This window comes from Rhopalosiphum maidis, chromosome 2 (genome assembly GCF_003676215.2).
Source record: "Rhopalosiphum maidis isolate BTI-1 chromosome 2, ASM367621v3, whole genome shotgun sequence".
NCBI classification, from domain to species: domain Eukaryota; kingdom Metazoa; phylum Arthropoda; class Insecta; order Hemiptera; family Aphididae; genus Rhopalosiphum; species Rhopalosiphum maidis.
In genome coordinates this window covers 90,961,633-90,984,178 of record NC_040878.1, presented here as the reverse complement: position 1 = coordinate 90,984,178, position 22,546 = coordinate 90,961,633, and the positions used below count along the sequence as shown (strand labels likewise).

Genomic DNA, 22,546 nt, shown 5'->3' with positions numbered 1-22,546 from the left:
TGAAACAAATGAATAATTTAATATGACTATATTATGTAATTTTAACCTAACCTTGAATGAGTGGAGATAAAATTTTAGTTTAGATAGCTCAGAATATGTATTTAAAATATCTTAAATATTCTATATTTATTATAATTAAAATGAATTACTAATAAGTTTTTATGTATTTTGTTAATATGTATATATTTCACTGATAGTACTTACTAAGTTGTATCGTATAATATATAGTAGATATTAAAGTAGTTAACAAATAACAGGTATTTAATAGGTGATGATACAAACAATTAATATATACAATTTAACTATATAATTACCCTATAACTGAATATTTTAAATAAAATAAAAATAGGATCAAATCAATGTATTTTAATTTTTTTTATTATATAATAAGATAATAATAAAAAATAGTTTAAATAAATAATTTAAGTTAAAAAAATACGCAATTAAATGTCATTGGATATAACACTCTTATCATAAAGAGATCACAGTAAAAAAAAAAAAAAAAATGCCTTTTGATGAAAAATTAAAGACAACTAGTAAATAAAATGAAAATAAATTGGATATAGTAATGTCAATAATAAATTACACTTTTTACTTTTAACTTTTTTTTAACAAAATGTTAATTTATTCTTCAAACAAAAAATTGGGCAATTAGATTAGCTAGTCCAATTAATGATATTGAAATGTGAAAAATGACTGATCCAAATGTTAAAAGATTGCGTCTTCTTTGTGATGCCAAATGTAACATGGTTGGTAATGTATATATGTATACAAATCCACAAATTGCTCCACTAAATCTAAGGAAAAAATAGTAATTATATACACAGATCTAATCAATATGACATAGTTATAAAACATAAATATAAGGATTTTCTAACCGTATTACTGTTCCTATATGTGGCATGAAAATTGCAAACAATATACATATAAAAATTACAAAGCAATTAAGTGCAATAACATGTAAAACACTTGGATATATTGATAGTTCAAGGGCTGCAAACACTTGTACTCGTAACATGTATGATATCAAAGGATAGACAGTCAATAATTGAAAGAATAGAAAAACTCGAGCAATAATGCTAAAGACATCTGTTCTAGGAAAGTTGTTTAAAAAGTTCTGAAAAAAAAAATTTATAGTGTTTTTATTATTTATTAGTTATTACTTTAGCAATTTATTTGTGTTATTTTGTAGTATGTATTTACATAAGCGCAATTTGAGGGGGGCTAATCCCCCTCAAAATAAAGCATAGCCCCTCCTTCCTCCCTAAACAATAATAACTGTTATGCATGTTACGAATTTGTAAAATATTAAAATGTAAAAATATTCACAACACGCTTGACGCAAAATTGGTATGTTTTACGTTGTAATTTGATTTGTAAAAATCTATACAACTAATAACTATAAGTGGATATGAATACGAGTATGAAGTTCACTTAATAATATGCCTACAGTAGGTACCTATCTAATTTAGTAATTTAGATTAGGTTAGGCAATAATTAATGAACTATAATTTATAGTCTATAAAGTATTTAATTTGTTGAATCGGATTCGATTATGTACAAAAATGTTAAACTAACAAAAATGTAAATTTCAACAATTCTGAATTAAAAAAAGAACTTTTATTATAATTGTATTCTATAGAGCTGAATAAGTAATGCGCAGTTTTTATTTTATCGCAAATTGACAAATAGTTAATGCTGTTTAGATAGGTTTCTACAATTAAATAGGTAAGTACCAATAGTACCATTGTTTCCGTTAGGTCTGTTATATCCTTTCAATATAAAGTAAAACGTAGGTAGGTAATGAAATAATTTATTTAAATTTAAATTTTAAAATGTACCTATATTCTTATTTATTATTCTAGTTTATTTACAGTATTATATATTTATATTATCTACAAATCTACAATACAGTTATAATATATTATATTAATGAGTTTTAACGAACTCTGTACTTTAGTCCCGTGAGTGTTCAGTATAAAACAGTTTACTGTATATTAATTGTTTGGTTTAAGGTTAGATATAACATACTTACATCCTCGATACATGATTTAGCTAATGGAAAACACACATAGAAAGTAATTCCAATTAATATATATGTTAGAAGAACTAGAGTGAATGCTATTGATAGATCGCGGCCCTAAAATAATTGAAAAAAAATTCACAATTACTATTTAATTTTCAAATAGGCAATGATATGGTTACTTGCATTGTGTTTTTGATTTTCATTATTTCTCATTATTGTTATTATGATATTATGTATGAACATCGATAACGTAAGCATTCCAGATGTTGCAGGAAATGTGTTTTTATAAAATTCAGAATAGTCTGTTAATCCTCCTATCGTTGGTGCGGACATATTTATTCCCCAACTATATGATTTTATTATGACAAATATGAATAGGTACAGCACAGCCAGCGTTCCTAAAAAATAAATTTAAATGTATTTAAGTTGTCCGTGGATGTTAACAGTTATACACAGTGTTCTATTGTGTTTTTGTGTATATTTAAAAATATTACAAGATCAAATTTCAAGTTCAAGTTAGAATAGATTAACCTCATCTGACTAACCCAAGACTGTTATAGCTGTAATTATAGGTATTATATTTTTACTAATTTAGGTGTGAAACTCACGGGCGGAACTAGGATTTGTTAGTTACAGGGGCTAGAGTTCTAGAAAACCAAAATTAAAAATAATTTGAAGGCTGATTGAGGCTAATAAGTAAAACCTTACAGGACAGTTAAGCCCCCCATTGACCACCTAGTTACGCCGTTGGTGAAACTAAAGACATTTTGAAATTTAAGTGAATTTGTAATGTCCTGTTATGGTAGGGAGAGGGGAAAATTACATTTGTGGCACATGGGTCGGTTTAATCCATATTTCCCGAGTCGAAGAAATTCACCAATCCGCCCCTGTTTCGATAACTTTGTATGAACCGTATCTAATAACTAACAATAATAAAATAATCAAATAGGTATTATGATGTGGAATAATGAGTGACCAACAGTCAACACAAACTGGTGAATGTTATCTTATATTTCGTTTGATGGATAGATAATAGATTAAATGGATAAACGGTCTACAAATAAATTATAAATTAGTCTGCGCAAAAAGTGGCGGATGCCGCGAGGTGGTTGGCAGAACCAGACGGGCGACGAAGGCACTACATAGCGGCGCCCGCCACTTGTGCAGACTAATATTTATACTGCAGTGAGCGATCTATAGTATTTATATAATCAATGATCAAATTTAGGTAATATACAAATATATTATTTTTGATGTTCTGATAAATATTTTCATGTAATCATTTGATTTTAACCAAATAATAATAATTATAGTTGTACACAACGGAGGTGAAATAATACGTTCAACGAATATTTGATTTATTTATTTTTAAGTGGTATAATCATAACCACATTTAAAAATGTTTGGATTTAGTTTTGTAGTTTGGTTTTGATTCATTTCAGAGTGTATAAGTTATGTTCTACTGTATCACAAAATTCATGTGTCATACTGATTGCGATCACGATTCATGATCTAAATTCTAAAGTTTTAATCTTATCTTGCAAAATATATTTTCATATTTATTTTAACCGTACAAAGTGACCGCGGTATGCAACTCAAAAAATAGATAGTGCAAAGTGTCCGTTTACCCTGCAGACTGATACATAGAAACACCACGTGTGCAATTGGATGCTCATTAATTTACCTAAAGAATTAAACTTCGTAAAAAACGTGGCTGATCTGAAGTTCAACAGCGGAGCAACGATCACGACAAGAAATATGGGTACTGTCGTGTTGAGATCCCAAATTCGTTCATACAATGTCCACGGCCTGGTTGAGTTTGATATAGCATTTATGTAGTCCGCATTGTTTGGGCATATTACTGAAATGAAATGATTCCGATTTACATATCACTTACGTATAAGCGCAATTTAAAGGGGATTTAGCGTGATTAGCACGCTTATAGTTTATACTATTTATAGACCAACTGAAAAATAAAGAGCGCTTCAGCACTTCCGTTTTTTTTGTTGAAATTGCACCACTACGTCAAAACTTTAAAAGTTCACATAATAATGCAGTCGAAATGTCGAAAAAAAATTATTCGGAGGCATATATAATGAATTTAAATTTCAATACCCCAACTTACGGTTAGTAGTGTTGAACTCGAACACCCCAGTGTTTTCGTCTGCAAAGAGCAAATCTGCATCCACGCCAAAAGTTTATTTTATGAATATAGGTTTATCAGTCGGTCACAATATTATTATAATTTTGTTTGGAAAACAATACAATTTGCCTTACCATGAACATATCCGACCGAATAATATAAAAAGTTTGACATCAATATCCAGTACACTATGTTTGCACCAAGTAAAATTATGAACGAAAATAATTTCGCTATGACTTCGGCCCAAGGGCCCAATAAATTTTTGCTTAATTGTGCTACTTCGCCGGTATCGTTCCCTTAAAAAAGACAAATGAACATCACAATATTAGAAAATATGATAATTGCTTAATCTTTTTATCGCTCAATCGCTTTTACTTAGACAATATTTATCACATTTTTCATTTATGACAATATAGATATAGGTAAACACTAATATCTATCAATTATCTTTTACCAGTTTTATTTTTGGGCTATAATATAATAAGCCGCAGATCATTAAATAATCATAGTTTTTCAATATTATTTACCGTGAAGTACTTGCACTTTAAGAATACGATTGGACGTGTATAAGCATAGTGCAGCTATAACGAACATTAGTAATAACCCCATCAATAGTCCTGCTCGTTCCACGCTCCAAGGCATTGCTAATAGAGATGTTCCCATTATCGTGTTCCATATTGCAAAACTATAATCAAAAAATTACATTATTTATACTACCTAATACCTACTATCTATTGAATAAATATGTGTACAGGATGAATCGACACTCATTATTATTATAGGTCGATATAATTTTTTTGATAATTTTCTACATAAAATTAAATACACGGATTTATATAGATGATTGTTGATTTTATATACTCTTACGGTAATAAAATATCTAATCGTGATTGTTCATGTTTTTAGATAATCAACAATTTTAATGTATAATTTTTATTTTATTTAGGGGGAAATAGTGGTGGTTATTTAATATTTACTTAACTTATATAGGTACCAAGTACTTTTTTTTTATACAATGTACCGTGACTAAGGATTTACCTATTGCGATATCTCCTGAAGTAGATAATGGAGATATCGTGATTTTTTTTTTATAATACTCAGAGACAAGGATTACAAGTGTTTAATATTTTATTTTATTTTATGTATGATAAAAATATTTATTTATTTATATTTTTGTACCTTTTATTCTTTTACACCTATTATTTTAACTGATGTATTAGGAATATATTTAAACCATGTTTAAATTACCGCTTTGCATGTATATACATGGTGACCAGATATAAAAATTTAAAAGAAGTTTCTTTTTTGGTAAAAATACTACGTGTAAAATTTGAATAAATAAATACAATATGTAGGAAACATATTAACAGATAACAAATTAAATTAACTATATTACCAACCAATTAGATTGTATTAGCTCGAACCATAAAATATAAATTAATATCAAATTATAAAAATCAAAAACATGTATTAGCCCATAATAATATTATCAAAAAAAAAAAAAGAGTACATTTTGATGTGATTAACACTATTGTTAAGAACACTAGGACATGCATCGAAAAAGAATACTTTCCCCACGAAGAATAATGCATCTGGTCACAATGTGTGTATGTTACGGTCCAAATGGATAAATCGGACATAGTATACAACGTCTAAGATGTTTGGGCAAAGTAAATAATATATAGGTATGTAATTCCCATATAGACTAGTCACTGTATACAATGTTTTTAGTAAACAATGCTAATACTGGCGTAGGCAATGTGAATATTAGAGTTATAATCTTAGAGTGTTATATTTTATAACTATGACCAGTGGCGGCGTCTGCAGGTACCACTGGCCTAACCTTAGACATTATAGTGTATTCATTTTTAATTTTTTGTGGCCCTACCATATAATTGTTAGCCTCCCATTGGTCCTATCAAGAAAAAAATCCTAGCGCCGCTACTGACTATGGTCTATGGCCGCTGTACTTATAGCCAGAAATGTGAAACAAGAAGATGCAAATGTAAAGCTACTGGAATTTTATGCAACTCTAAATGCCACAATGGTAATAGGTACTTGTAAAAATAAATACATAGTTTCAATATTCAATAAAAATTATTATAGATAAAATATTCTTCTTTTACTAATAAAAAAAAAAAAAACTAATCAAATCAAATCAAATTATATACGTCATTAATATATGTATTTTGTTTAACTTGCCACTTTCAGTACTGGCCAATTTTCATGATATGTTTTTTTGATAAACATAGCTATATTGAAGTAATTTATTTTAGTTTTATCAATATGATAGGTTAATATAATTTTTTCCAAAAATATTGCATTCATTATTTTATTAGTATTTGATTATTATAATAATATATATTTACCTATATCATATAAACTTATTAAACTCAAAATTTAGTATGATTTTCCTATAAACACCATAAAACAGTAAAAATAGATTCATTGTATAAATAGATAATATCTTAAAATAAATCAAAAATATCATTGCGTAAAAAACTCGTAATACATATTTAAATATATCTACGTAAATTACAGAATAGTTTGAAATTTATTGTTATTTTGACGACAAACGAATTGTATCGAAATTTTAACTTCAAATGCTTAGAAAAAAATTATGACTACGAACTTTTAATACTTGTATATAGATTTAATTACTTATGTGGGATCTTGCATTAAGTTTTCAAAAATTTTGATCAAGTAAATAATTTTTTATCAGCAACTATAGAAAAAAAAACTAAACAATTTAAAAATTTCTCATGTACATAAATAGCTCAAAAAGAATCAAAATATTTTAATAATTTTATCAATATAATAAAAATGATACTTTAGTTTTTAGTTAAAAATTTCAAGTATCTACAGTTATTCATTTAAGTTACCCATACACACACAAATAAAACGATTTTGTAGAAAATTGAAATTGCGTAAAAATTCTTGTTTTTCCTTAATTGTTTTAAATTTTCTATCAAAAACAACTCTCATGTTTGAAAATCAAAGCATTTATCACCTACATGCCGTGTACACATAAACAAAAAAAAAAAAATACACCAATAAACCTTTATTGTAAAATCAATACATTCATCGTTCCATTTAAAATCTAAAGACCTTTACTAATGATGATTATTCAATATTTATATATTATGTATATATTATAATCTTGATTTCAGATACCACTAAATATCTTATCTGGATTATACTGTATTGAAATGAAATTTTTGAAAAGTAATATTAAAATACACATTTTTAATTTTTAAACAAATTTCAAATTGTTAACCCTTTCGGGTTGTATACAACTAACTTTTTTAAATTGTGACATTTTAGCGTTTATTTGATCTTCTCCCAAGTTATAAGTTATAACCGGAGAATAGTTAACATTTCGTCAAAAACAGATTATTCGTAAGTACTAAACATCAACGTTAAATTTAACTTGCAAATTTTGTAATTAGAAAAGAACTTTATACAAAAATAGTTTTAAAAATAAATCTACTAGAATCTATAGAAAAAATAGTGTTAAACATTTAAAATTTGTATTTTGGTACTACCGTTCATATCCTGAAAATCACATTTCAATACAAAATCATCCGGATGAGATATTTAATGGTATCTGAAATCGTGATCACATTGTAAACCGATTACTTTATAATTTATATAATTAACTGAAGTAATTATCCATCTGATATAAAGAAGCATTACGAAAATACTTTAAAATCTAAAATTCGTATAATTATTAATTATAGTTATAATATTAAAATTTTTCATTAATATTTTATAATACTACATTTGTTGTGTGAGTGAATAATTATAATAAAGAGGATGTTATACAAATATTGAATTGTCTTTGTCTCATAAACGCACAACACGGAAAATTTGTTTTTAATAGAACCAATTTTTAGTAGTTAACTTTAATATTAGAGCTTAAAGCAAATTGACTTAATATTAAACTTATAAGTAAAAAATTATCTGTTACCTCTTGAACTCATTATTTACTTAAAAATTAAAATATTGTACAAAACTGACGAAGGATAATAGATAATGTTCTTCGTTTTTCTCTATGAGTTTAAATAATTTGATAATAATTCAATTCGCTCTAATTTTAAAGTTAACAATACAAAATCGGATCTACAAAAAGCAAATGTATACCTGCCTAATATATTGTACGTTTGTAAAACGGCGACAATACATGCGGGTGTAGCTGTAGCATTTTATTAATCTAATTATCTCTACATAACCCTATTTTGCTTGTCACGTAAATATTCCGTTGACCTTGGGTGTAGACTACAATGCGTCAATGCTCATAAAAATCACATTTTATGACTTAACTTATATGATCAACTTAGTGCAAAAATAATACTGCATTTTTATTTTGAAAATTCGAGTGTCCTCTATATACTACTTATTAATTCATTAAACTATTACATTATATATATATATATATATAGTGAAACCCTGTAGTCGCTTATATTTTACGGGTTGTTGAACCCTACGTCTGCAGACCCAGCGTGCATGAGGTGCAACGACCCCAGACTCTCCGGGGTTAGTTTGGCAGATCAATAAACCCCATTTCGCCGCCGCCACTGTCTACGTTAGTCTCGGGGAACCGTGCGCATTCCGTCGCCGACGTTGTACCGCGGCTTTACCTTCATTCATCGAGAGCCGACCGGCCGGCCGGTCGGCGGTCACTATTATATATTTATACATATACATATAATATACAAGACATGCTTGTTTACGACTTCCGTCACTCTTCAACCGCAATAAAAAATAAATAGATTATCAGTGTCTACATTTTTAACGATCTTTCTCTATCTTGTCAGCTCTCCATCTCTAAAATATATACAGAATAATCGTTCGTTTATACACAACCTCGGCGGGGATGAAACTGCAACAGTAGACGTCAGATTACATCGAATAGTAAGGTAATGCACACGCGCATAAATATTAACTGATGTAGAGTAGTCAGTAGACGTGTGTATAATTAAATCAGTATGTAATTTAATACAGTAATACGCATATTAATTGTGCAAATACACATAATATATTGCATATGAATTGTAATGGTATGTGGTTTTAAAAAAATCCTCTGGACTAAATCCTGAATTTTGTTTTTAACCCAATTTACACGCATGATTTGTACACATAACTCACGTAAGAGTCTTATTTATTTTCTTGATATTTCGGGGGGGGGGGGCTGCAGCCCCCTCAGCCCTCCCTATGGCTACGCCACTGCGCAAGACTCAAATGTACTATGACTTAAAACGTAAATACGTAGTAGACTTAATGTAAGTATTACATATGTATTGGTAAATTTAATAGACGACACTGCATGTCGCCACGTGCCGTAAGTTGCAATGGATAATATTATACATATTATGTGTATAAAGGTAAAACATTTTTGTTTTCTTAGAAATATTGATTATACGTTATTCTAATTTAAGTTTTTAAACCTCTAGAATCCTATTGTTTCGTTTATTTTATACATTTAAATTTACCAGTATAATCTACAGTAAAATGTTGATAGACTTTTGCTAAAATTAGTGGCGTATTATTGGTGATATACCTATAGTATAGACTTATTTTTAACTCTTTTTAGCAAATGTCGTAACATTAAATACAATTTTCAAGTTATATCAATGTTTTATACATAAATATTTATTAGGTAATAAGTAATAACTAATAATTATCTATAATTTAATCGATTTTAAAACGTTGGTTTCGTTATTAATATGTTAAGCCATATTGCAATGCGATGAAAGATCGAAAAGATAAATCTAAAAATTTTATTCGATCTTTTTAATTTTACATAATTTTTGTCGTACTATGTAGGATATTTTAAAAATACCTGAGCTGTGATTTATTGATTTACATGAAACATAATTAGTAAAATAAAAACCCAATACTTAATACTTAGATTATACAAATTTATGATAATAAAATCTAATATATATTTAAAATAAATACTTACATGGTAATTATACTATTTTGGGTGTATGGTTCGTTGGTAATCTATAAAATATTTAAACATATTTTTATTAATTTAATAATAAATGTAAAGTGACACAATGTGTCATTGTATAAATTAATAACTAGTACATTTGTAAAAATATTCATTAAAATAAAATTCTTAATCTATATTTTGTTTAAAATAGTATTATTGATTTAAATCAAGTTATATACATTATAATATATTAGACATTAGACATAATAGTATATATCAGCTATACATATGTGTATAAATAATTTAAATTTTTAAAATTATATTATGTTATTTTTAATTTTGATTTGAATGATGACAGTGGTAACTTCTAACATAGCATATAGGTTATTTAACAATAATGGTGTTTTATTTTTTTATATATATTTTTATGTTAATATCCGTCATTACCTTTTGAAAAAGTAAAAAGTAAAAATGCTCCAATCTTCATCCTTAAAGCTAATTTCTGGTATGAAATTGGATCAATTTTGTAATATTACGGAAAATGAGAATACTTACACAACTTTTGTTGTAACTCAAAAACAAACTACCTCAGGTACTTGAAATATTCACTAAATATTATGATTCTCTAGACTATTTTTTTTCTGTGTTAATAAGCTTAATATTTAATACGAAATTAATCATACAGTAATTAAGAAATGGGTATCTTAAATTAATTTTAACAGTTTTTTTTTTGTATATAGGTATTTGGATATTATAAATGTTGATAAGATTGGAAATTTAATTAAAAAAATACGATCTTTTCTTTAACTCTTTTAAATATGTTATTGCTGTAATTATAAAAATATTTATCGTAGAAGACTAACCTTGCAACTTCTTTTGCAGTTAAGTTAAATTAAATTTGACCAAATATATAATCTTTATACTTTATGTTCTCTCATTATCCGTCTATTTAAATTTAAAATGCAATTTTTTGCAATTTCCCATGTTTTTAGATTTTTTTTTAAATTTTGTGCGTTTTAATGAAAAAAATACTTAACTAAACTAAGGTTAGGTTTATTAAATAAGTAAATTATTTAACAATTATAATTAATTTAGTATATAAAGTCTAAATACATTTATATCTTATTTCGTTTATTTTTAGAAAAAAAGTTTTCCTAAAAATACCACCGAGAAAAAATAAATACAGAAAAGAAATGCTAGGTACCTTTCCTCTCAAACCTATTGTTACAAGGTGGAGGACATGGTTAAACGCTGCACTTTTCTATGCAAATAGTTTTGAAAAATTGTTAATTGTGATTAAAAGTTTAAAAGACAATGTTAATCCTGATAAGTGTAAAAAATCTGAAACAGCTTGTACAAAATAATCAGTCAAATGTGGTTTATAGCACTCATAAAATGAAACTTATCTGATTTATCCATTAATCTTACAAACTTAGAAGAATAGAATAGTGAGCTACTTAAACGTATGAATATATTTAGAAAAATTGAAGATATTTTAGGTTTGTAATTTATCATATAAAACTAAAGGTGGTCCAGACCAAATTTCCGAAATAATATATAAAAAGTGTTAATTTTCATTAACGCGTCCTATTGATTATCTATTTAATCTTTCTTTATCATCTGGTTGTTTTCCTGATCAATGGAAATCCAGCTTTATTTATCCTGTGTTTAAATCAGGTAATCGAAATAATGTTTTAAGCTACCACCCTATTTCCCAATTAAGGTCATTGCCTAAAACTTTTGAAAAATTGTTAGAACCCAAATATAACAGTTTTTAATAAAGTAGTTTCAGATAACCAACACGGGTTTCGACATTCGAAGTCAACAACAATCAATTTATTAATCTACTATACTCTCATATCGCTAATTAGTAAAGGTATATAGGTTGATGCTGTATATACCGAAATTAAGAAAACGTTTGATAGTGTTGACTTATCTATTCTGGTACAAAAATTAGTATATGTCAGTATTGTTGGAAAAATGCAATTATGGCTTAAATCATACTTGAATGGTAGAATTCAGCAAGTAAAACTAGGTGATAGTGTCTCATTGCCAATGTTACATCTGGAGTCCCTCAAGGCGGGCACTTATCACCTATACTATTTACACTCTTTATAAACGACATTAAAGATATCTTTAAAAGCAGTAATTTCTTAATGTTTGCGGACGATTTAAAACTATATATGCCCATTCACTCTCACGATGATTGCCTTAAATTACAATCCGATTTAGACTATTTTTGCTTATGGTGTTCGGTAAATGGGTTGACTATAAACGCCGAAAAATGTTCGCAAATTTCATTTTCGCGAAGAAAAACAAATACCCAATTTCAATATAAAATGAATAATTCTAATTTAACGAATGTAACCCAGATAAAGGATCTAGGTATTCTTTTATCAAACGACTTATCATTTAATAATCACATAACCATATCGTATAATAAAGCTCTCAGAGTATTTGGTTTTATACGACGAAACAGCTTAGAATTTAATGACCCTAATTGTTTTAAATTATTATATTGTTCCTTAGTCCGCTTTATTCTAGAATATGGCTAAGTTATTTGGAATCCGTACTAAACTGGACTAATAAGTAAAATTGAACGGGTCCAAAAACGGTTTTAAGAGTACTTGCATATAAGTCTAATAGAACTGAAGTCTCGCTCGAGTAGCTAGCTAGTGAATACAATATTGAATCGCTTAAGAATAGAAGAACTTTTCATGATGTGTCTTGGTTGTATAAACTTCTAAATTCTCAAATAATTTGTCCAGAACTACTTAGCCAAATACCTCTAAATATCCCTCAAACTAATAGTCGTGTATTAAAAACATTTTATGTACCTACTTATCGTAATAATTATAGTCAATTCGCGCCGATCAATAGAATGCTAATTTCTGGTAACTCAATCAATAATTTCGATTTTTTCCATGACAATTTAATCAAATTTAAATCAATATTATTCAAATGTTAACAGTACTATAATGTACCTACTAGTATGTATTATAAATATAAATACTGATATAATATGTAAAACTAATTTGTTTAATATTCAGTTAATTTGTCTATGTTATTATGTTTTATTTTTGTTATGTATATCGTATATGATAAAAAAAAAACTGTTCTGAGCCCAATTGTGGGCATATATAATTATATAAATAAATAAAAATAAATAAATATTCTTGGTTCAAATGGAAAAAACTAAAGATAAATGTATGTAATATACTAATATATAATTATTGTAATTGAATAAAAATAAAGGATATAAAACAATTAAATCTTACTATGAAATCATGTCAGCAGAAAGCAGATGTTTATTTAGATATAACGACTAACTTATTGAATTTTTTAAAACATGCACCAATAACTAGTGTAAAAGTAGAACGTATTTTGTCTTTGTACAAAAATATTTGTATGTGATAATAAGAGATTTAATTTTAATGAACATAATTTTGAAATATATTTAATTATCAATTTTAGTTCTAAAAAGTAATACATTTAATCAATTTTTTTTTTTAATTAATTTAATTATAATTAAGAATTTAAAGTTTTTATATGACTTTTGTATTTTTACAGTGCAATTCTTATGTATTATCTGGTATAATTACAATTTTAATATACAATTTTTGTGTGTTTTTGATGCAATTAAATCCGGCCTTTTCTTATAACATATATCCCCCTCCATAAACAATTCTTGGACACGCCACTGAGAAACACTAGAAACTTAAGTACTTGCAACGTAATGAGAGATTTGAGACGTACATTGTACAGATTTTATTTGTCAAAGGAAGATTGTTTGAAATGGCTAAATGATTCCTTTTTGGGAAGGTGTAAAGTTAGAACATCTCCATATTTGAATACCGTAAGTTCAGATTTAAATATTGATTTATAAATTAATAATTGGTTATTAATTGAGAATTGGACATATTAGATGTATTCTGGTTTTAGCCAGAGACTTTTTATTTTTAAAAACGGACCATAAGATAAAATATTAAAATAATTATTATATAATGCATGAAATATTTTTAGTAAAAATTAGTTCAACATACCAAATTACTAAAATATTAATGATGAAAAAAGTTTCCTGGTTAATACTAATTTGCTGCAGTTTAAATGTTCAAGAATTTTGACTCGGTGAATAATTTTTCAATAATTATGGTAAAAAACTAAAAAAAATTAAGAATTTATATGGTGTCTATTAATAACTTTAAAAAAATCAAAATATTTTTGAATTTTACAGTACTTATATATAAAATGATGATGTAACATTTGGTATAAATTTCAAGTTTCTGAGGATATTCGTTTTTGAATTAAAACAAAATAAAAAAATTAATAGGGTCGAAAACTGGTTTAGCGTAAATATTTCCGTTTCTCATTATTAATTTTTTGTTTTTCCCGATTTTAAAAAAAGTGATATATAAATTTTTAGATTATGAAAGTACCAACTGGATTCAATTTTCTACCAGAAATCACCTCCATTTTTGAAAATCAATACATTTTATTGACTTCTTATCGTGTACAAAAACACAAAAAAAATTAAAAATAAAACTATTATTGTAAAATCGATATATTTATGGCTACAATGTAAAATAGATTTATATATAAATAAATTATATCTTAAACTTAATCAAAAATTTCATTGCGATTAATACAATTTAAAATAATACAATGTATATATAAAAGTACCCATAAATAATGTTTCTAACAAAATAATTAACATTGTTATTCATTGTTAAAATAAATAATTTAGTTTCAGGTTGGGTGATAATATACTGAATGTCTACCCATAATCACTAATATTTTTTTACTATAATGTTATATATGTATACCTAACATAAGTTACATAACCATCACTCATCATTCATCAAATTTATTTGTTATACTTTGTTTTACTTTTATATTCTAAATAAATCCTTTTTATGTAAAAAAAAATAAATAAAAAATATATTTATAAATGTATGAATTGTAATACCTTACAAATACTAATAAATGTTATAATTAGTAACAATAATTTAAATTTTAGTTTGAAGAGATGAGTACTGAGTAGGAGCTATAACTAATATAAGTAAATATCTTATTTTTTAGTTTTTTTGAATATAAACTTTCTCTATTTTATCAAATAATAATATTATAATTAACATATTATTCAATAAGAATCTACAATATTAATATTTACAGCATAACTTTACCAAAAATATTATTTTTTCTTTGAAAATATAAAACTTCAATAATAAAAATTGAAAAATGATAAACTAATATACAAATAATATTCTAATCTGTTAACTTACAAATTAAAGTTTTCAGAAAATATGAAATAAAATTTATAAATAAATGAATAATTCCCTTTTCATTTGATTCCAGATCAATAATCGCCACGAAAAAATATAATACGATATTATTTTCAAGGGTATATACCATATTTATATTTACGATATTTAATAATATTTAATACCTAACATAGTATAAAAAAAACTATATACAGTGTCCCATAAGGACTTACTCATTGCAATATCTCTTGAAATAATGCAGATGTTAAAATTATATTTTTTAAAATGTTTTTATTGTTTTGATAAAAAAAATTAAAAATAAATTGTTTTTAATTATTTTCAATAAAATCGAATATAACCATTTTGTAGTCAAAATATTGACGTTTCAACATTTTATTTTCATTAATCTTGTGATTTTTAATATATTTTTTTTAGTTATAAGAATATTTTTGTATTATTACAGGTACACTTATAATTCATTATTTTTCTGGAAACTAAAAAAAATTATTAAAATTCATAAGATTAATGAAAATAAAATGTTGAAAGTCATAATTTTTAGAAAAATAAACCTTAAAAAATGGTTCTTCAATTTTTTTCGAAAATAATTAAATAACAATTTATATTTTTAACTTTTTATCAAACTTTTTATTAAATTAAAATATAAAATACTTGCAGTCCTTGTCCTTGTAAGTCTTATAAAATAAAAATAATTTTTTATATCTTCGTTATTTCAGGAGATATTGCAATAAGTAAATCCTTACAGGACACTGTATAATATACATAGAAACTATAGTACCTAAGGTTATTACGTAATAAATAAGAGGACGTCATACCCGCATGTGTTGTCTCCGTCTTACACACGTATGACATAGACAAAATGCGTTTATGCAGTCTAATAGTAGAACTCGTTCAATGTTGGTTCTAGAGTAGATATACCTATTATAAAATATTAAAATGAAAAGATGACAATATTTCGGAGAGCGAAACTGAGTTTTTTCCATTATTTCTAATATTTCATTATAAATATTTAGAATGAACAAAATTTTCAACAATTTTGAATAACCATTAACTTTTTAAAATTTTTTAATTTTCTAAAAATAACTCAGCGTCTTGCTCTTTGAAATATTGTCATCTTTTAATTTTATAATAGGTATATTTATATTAGAACCAAAATTGAGCGAGTTCTACTCAGACTGTGTAAACGCGTTTTGTCTATATCGTACGTGTGTAAGACGGAGACAAACATGCGGATATAATATCTTATAGTTTATACTAACATTTTAGTTATAGCGTCATAGCGAATGGACATTATCTATACATAAAAATAATATGCAATTATTTTTTTATTCACATAGTTATGTAAATACATATTTATTTTAAATGTATCATAAATATATTTTATTCATACATTTGTATTTACTTACTTACGCATGTATAGCAAACATTAATAATCAGTATATTGCTTATCGTAAATATTAGTTTATAATAAATTATAATCAATTTAAAATTAATTATTAGGTACCTATAAATATAGGTACTGTTATAATTTATAAGCTATAAATGCCAACAAAAGTAAATACAAAATGTAAAACGTTAGGTTAAAGTAACTGTTAAACATAAAATACTAAAAAATAAAAATATTAGTAATTAATTAGTTTTGATGATTATATTTAATTAATTTAATTCTTCTTAAATAACATTATTATTTTGTTGTATGTACCTGAGTTCTTAACTTAGGTTAAGTTAAGTAATATATTTTTATTAATTATTCGTTTGTAGATTATACAAAATTGTATACCTACTGAAAAATTAAAAATGTAAACTTACTGTATCGCCTAATGGAATGTAAGGTTGTAGTTTTCGATAAAATTTTGGCCTGTTTAATATATCATAGTCCAAACTAAAAGACCTGAAAAATAATTACATTCACGTTATAAGTTTAACAAATGATTACTATATTTACTTAGAACATGTATTTAACAATGTATCTGAATGTCGAGCATACCTCAAGTAATACGGATATAATAATTCATTGGCCTTTGATGGAGTAGCAGGTGTTTTATTATTCTCTAAATCACTGTTTTCTGAATCATATTTGAATATGAATCCATTGTCTCTGAAAAAAAAAATAAGCTGTCATATAAATTATTGGTACTGTGTACAATATAGTGTAAAAATAGTGGACTTACGCTATGCTTGTTCTGCTCAAATCTGAATTTAATAATGGTTGAATTTCACAATCTGTAATCATAGACTTAGCTCTGGGTCTGCTAGACCTTTTAAACGATTTCTTAGAAACTCGACCCATTGCTTTTAAGTGTTCATAATAAAAACAAATGGGATAATTGTTTTAATAATAAAATGCAATATATTTACTCCACATGGTTTCATATCTAACGCACTCGTAAGACTCACTCAGAGCCATGTCTTTTATTTTTCCATTTACACTACTGCTACTGAACTATGTTGTTCAAATCTTATCAATTTCAACAATGACCCTTGAACCCTATTCACCTTGTACTCGTAGCCTACTTTATGGAAACACATGCGTTTATATTATTATATTATAGTATATCGTCAATAATTTTCGGGCAATATTATATTATACTATCATTTAATCAGTTTGGTCAAAGGCGCAAAAAAGAAGGCGTGGTTACAAAAGATAATAACAATGCTTATGCAAAAACTGAGATTGAAAACAAGGACAGATTAAATTCAGTAATTATTATATAGTCAGCACCAAATACCGATGTACATACCTATAATATAATGCATAAAACCTATACATTTGCGTGATAAAAATGTAATTGCTAATTATTTCTAAGGTATGTTGTATGTACTAAGTGCGTTTCGCTAACGTATTTTGTGCAATCTTAGATATTATATTATTGTTAAACGATTTTCATGGCCAATCAGTCAGTTCGATATTTATAGATGCTAAATAACATGTTATCGTGATATGCCGTTAATATATAGGTGCATACTTAGACGTAATATATTATATATAATATATGTTAGCTAATATCAATAGCCCATAACCTATTTAGTCAAATCCTATAGTTTATTTGGTACTTATTTACTAGTATTTTTAAGTAAAATATCGAGTAATATAAATAAAAAATCATGACATAAACTATGAAAGCATGACGCATATAGCTAAAAGTAATGAGCAGATAAATAATTAATCCAACTTTAATATTATTCAAAGAGTTGGTTCATTTATTATAATTCTTGAGTCAATTAAAATGTTAAAAAATAATAATTAATTATACTTATCACATTTACATCTTGCAGGTTGCAGCTTAGATTCTATGCTATACAAAATATGTATAAAGAGTTATTATAGTAATAATACATTAATACATATTATATAAAATATAAATTGTTGGAAGATACAAATATAATAACCATTAAACTGTAGATCTATATAGTCTATATAAACGTGTATGATACAAAGTGTTTATGTACAATATTACTGTGATTTATGACTAGTTTGACATTCTATTATACAGAGAGGTGACGTATGATGTACATATGACATGGTATGGATAGAAAACTAATCTTAGATGACTTATAATAAACCATCCTTATTTTTATAGTTTGTTTATATGGCGGTGGTGGGAGTTGTTATTGTCTGCAGCGTATAGCTGTCTTGCCGGATTAAAGATAAAATCAAACTTCATAAAGGAACAGTAGTGGAACTAAAATTTTCTTTGGGTTGGGGGAGAAACATTATAAATTTATTCAAAATTGTGAAATTTATAATAATTTTAAAGTACTCTTCTATCTTTGAAGTCGTTTAATTTGAGTAGTGAATGATGATAGGCGGTAGCTTTTTGTTTATAACATATTCACGACATTTTAATATATGACAATATCAAGTATCAACTTAATAGAATTTGTTCGATTATAAATGTTAGTGAATTTTACATCTTTCTGTGTTCTTTCACTTTTAAGAGCAACTAATAGAATCTTTGTAATTTTAATACATTTACTTAAATTTTAAGTTTTAGTATTCGTAGTTTTAAATTACAACTATTAAAAATTGGTCTAGTTAGGTACGTTATACATTAAGTTAATGGGGAACGGGGTTCAGTCTTTTGTGAACCTTCTTTAAATCCACTACTGTTAATAAGTTTAAATGATTTAATCTAAAAATTGTATCATACACAAAACTCAAGTAGGAATATTTTGAATATGGTAATATATAATATTATATCACATATTTTATTACAATTTACAATATTTAATATCTATGAACGGTCTAACAGTCATAATAAATTAGAATTTTCAAAATATAGTGAATATTTATATTCGGTAGTTACTAATTAGTAATTACCTATATTGGCTAATATTATTGTTGTATAATTCCTAATTACTTATAGTTTTTATTTCTTTATAAAAAAATAATTTTAATTATACTAGCTATACGTATAGTTATATTTATAGTACCGAAGTGTTATCAATTAAAATAAAATGGCTAATTTAATTTTAAAAAGTATTAAGTATAATTAATAACAATCGTTTGTAATACTATTGCATAAATAAGTAATTGGGTAAAAAAATTTAATATAAATTACTTACCAATAGAGGTGTACATCCATTAAACGGACTTTGATCTGAGCTCATAAATAATAATGGTTCTAGGTTAGATGTGATAAATTTTGTATTAATTGTATTGAAAATAAATTAAATTTTTTTTTTTTTTTAATAAACTTGGTAAATTTAATATTTTAATCGTTGTATATTACTATTATTACTCAAAAATCAGAATACGGGTGGATTTAATTTACCCGTAAATCTGTACGAATAAGCAACATTATGATATCCAAACGTGCACGATATAATATGGCCGTGAGGGTCATTATTAATTACTCGTTATATAGAATTACGGTCTGTTAATGTTTCATATGTTATTTGTATACTATATGTGTATATTGAATAGAATCCAGATCACTAGATCAGTATATTATTGATATAACATTATATGATTAGGAAATTTTGAAATACAAAACTAAAATAAGTATTAGTATTTGGAAGATAAAACTTATTGATAAGACGATCCATATATATGTATATATGTATAATATATTATTAAAATAACGAGCTTAAAGATTGCTAATAAATAGTAGTGTAGAATGTGGTAGAATTATTCTATAATAATATTTATCAGGTGGCTGTAAACAGTGCAGACCAAATCATGCCACCAAACTATACATTATTCCAAGCTCTTATTCAATTTATACAATTCGCATAAAAATATCAATTATATTGTATAGCTTCGTATCATGTTTTTATGTTTAACTATTTGTTTTGTACCTATAATTTTCTGTTTCTGATTAGTGATTACTATTTTTCACGCTGCTTTGACTCAAAAATTTACCTATAAGCTTAAAAATATTAAATACACAACATTAATAATAATAAATTATATTATAAATTTCAATAAGTCTCTTTTTTAGAGTATATTAATATAATTCAGATTATTTTTGCATTGAGAGGAATAAATATACATAGGCATATTGAGAGGTTTATATTAGTTTTGTTGCGATAACATTTTCTTAAAAGTATTTTATGTAACATTTTCGTATAGTAAAAGATCTCTAATGGAATTTGTAGCACATTTATGAATACTGAATAAAAAAATGTGTATAATATAGAATATAAATATATAAAATAGACAATATGGTATGAACTATGAAAAAAAATTGTAAGGTGATAGTGATTGATGATTGAGTTGACGATTTTAAGAGGTCGTATCTTTATTTTCTCTGTATAATAGGTATGCTAGATTTATAGTATCCCTATAAGCTTAAGAAAAAATGTCCAATAAAATTGTAGAGGAAATTTTAGGTTGCTAGCAATTAATAATTATAAAATATAGTTTAACTTGTTTAACCTGATCTTTACCTAATAATTTTATCAGAAAATTTGAAAATTATAAGACGATCACGATCACTATATTAGTATTTAGTACATTCTAAGTTACTTAATTGAATACTTTATAGTGTTGGTGTTAACTTATAAATTAATACAAAAAATATTTTAATGATTATTATACAATGTATTTGATGTTTTTTGAAAAATATTTTTTAAAATACCGTACTACTAATAGAAAATTAATAACTTGCTGCTTCTTGTTCAGAATTGTTTTTCATAACATCGTTTTCTATGAGTTATATACATCCATTACAGACACAGTGACCTACTGAATGTTGAGGTAGGTAGTTCCGTAATCGTATCAATTATCTACAAGGCCGTAACTGTGAGGAGAGTCTAGGGGTCCGACCCCCCCCCCCCCGAATTTTTAAAAGTAGAAATATTTTAGTTGTGAATACAGTGTTTATTGACTATACGTTTTCAGCATTTATATTTAAAAAAAATGTTGGACCCTTTACATTGTTTTCAGTTACGGCCTTGACTTATACGTCTATTTAAGGGCATGGGATTTTCGGTGCGGAGTTTTAAATGTTCGAGAATTACCTTTATTATGACATCTCCAAAAACGTTTTATACGATTAAAATTAAATTTTTCAAATATGAAATATGTATATAACACCATTTTGTAGGTACAAAAATGTCACAACCACGATTTGTTAGTTAATTGGACATTTTATTCGAATGAACTCAAACTTCAAAATACCAGTACAAAATAACAACATGTATCTCGTGACAATCTGTTAAATTATACATTGACCAACTATTTTATCTCTTTTAGATTTATTTTAATTCCTTTACTTATAGCATAAGACATAAGTATTAAGTGCTTAACTTTTTCTGGGTCATGGATTCCTTTTTTGAAATAGAAAATTGTAAAAACTCATCACATTTATTTTTTGGTTATTTAAAAAAAAAAAACTTATAGTCATTCCGTGGACCCCCAAATGGTACCACTAGTTAAGAATCTATGACTTTAATGAGTATTTAATATTTTTTTAATTATGGTAATGAATATGAAAATATCCGGTAACTAATTAATAAGTCGCGCCGATTTGTCTTAGGCCTATTATACAACATATATCAATGACTTTACTGGTTTTTATTTTAATTGTATGTAAGTTTAGTTGCTTATCTTATAACATAAAGGTAAAATTATAAATAATAAAAATAATTTTATTTTTTATTATAAATTGAATATAATTCAATAATTAAGTAATAGCACTATCCTAAAATAGCGT

At 25.8% G+C, this 22,546-nt stretch overlaps 1 protein-coding gene across 2 annotated transcripts; it reads right to left on the bottom strand.

Annotated features, from left to right (window-relative positions):
• Positions 1-595: 595 nt before the first annotated feature.
• LOC113555128 (sodium-coupled neutral amino acid transporter 9-like) lies at positions 596-17,829 on the bottom strand. Of its 2 annotated transcripts, none has more exons than XM_026959463.1 (12): positions 17,558-17,829; positions 17,332-17,484; positions 17,196-17,277; positions 10,135-10,175; positions 4,697-4,854; positions 4,304-4,465; positions 4,152-4,205; positions 3,711-3,887; positions 2,210-2,424; positions 2,036-2,140; positions 879-1,117; positions 596-797 (listed from the first exon to the last, which is right to left on the bottom strand). In XM_026959463.1, the coding sequence occupies exons 1-12, from the start codon at positions 17,674-17,676 to the stop codon at positions 632-634; spliced, it is 1,671 nt and encodes a 556-aa protein (XP_026815264.1). In that variant the 5' UTR covers positions 17,677-17,829; the 3' UTR covers positions 596-631. The 2 variants fall into 2 exon arrangements, with proteins under 2 accessions (XP_026815264.1, XP_026815265.1); XM_026959464.1 differs by having other exon boundaries at positions 17,374-17,484; positions 17,558-17,826.
• Between the last annotated feature and the right edge of the window lie 4,717 nt (positions 17,830-22,546).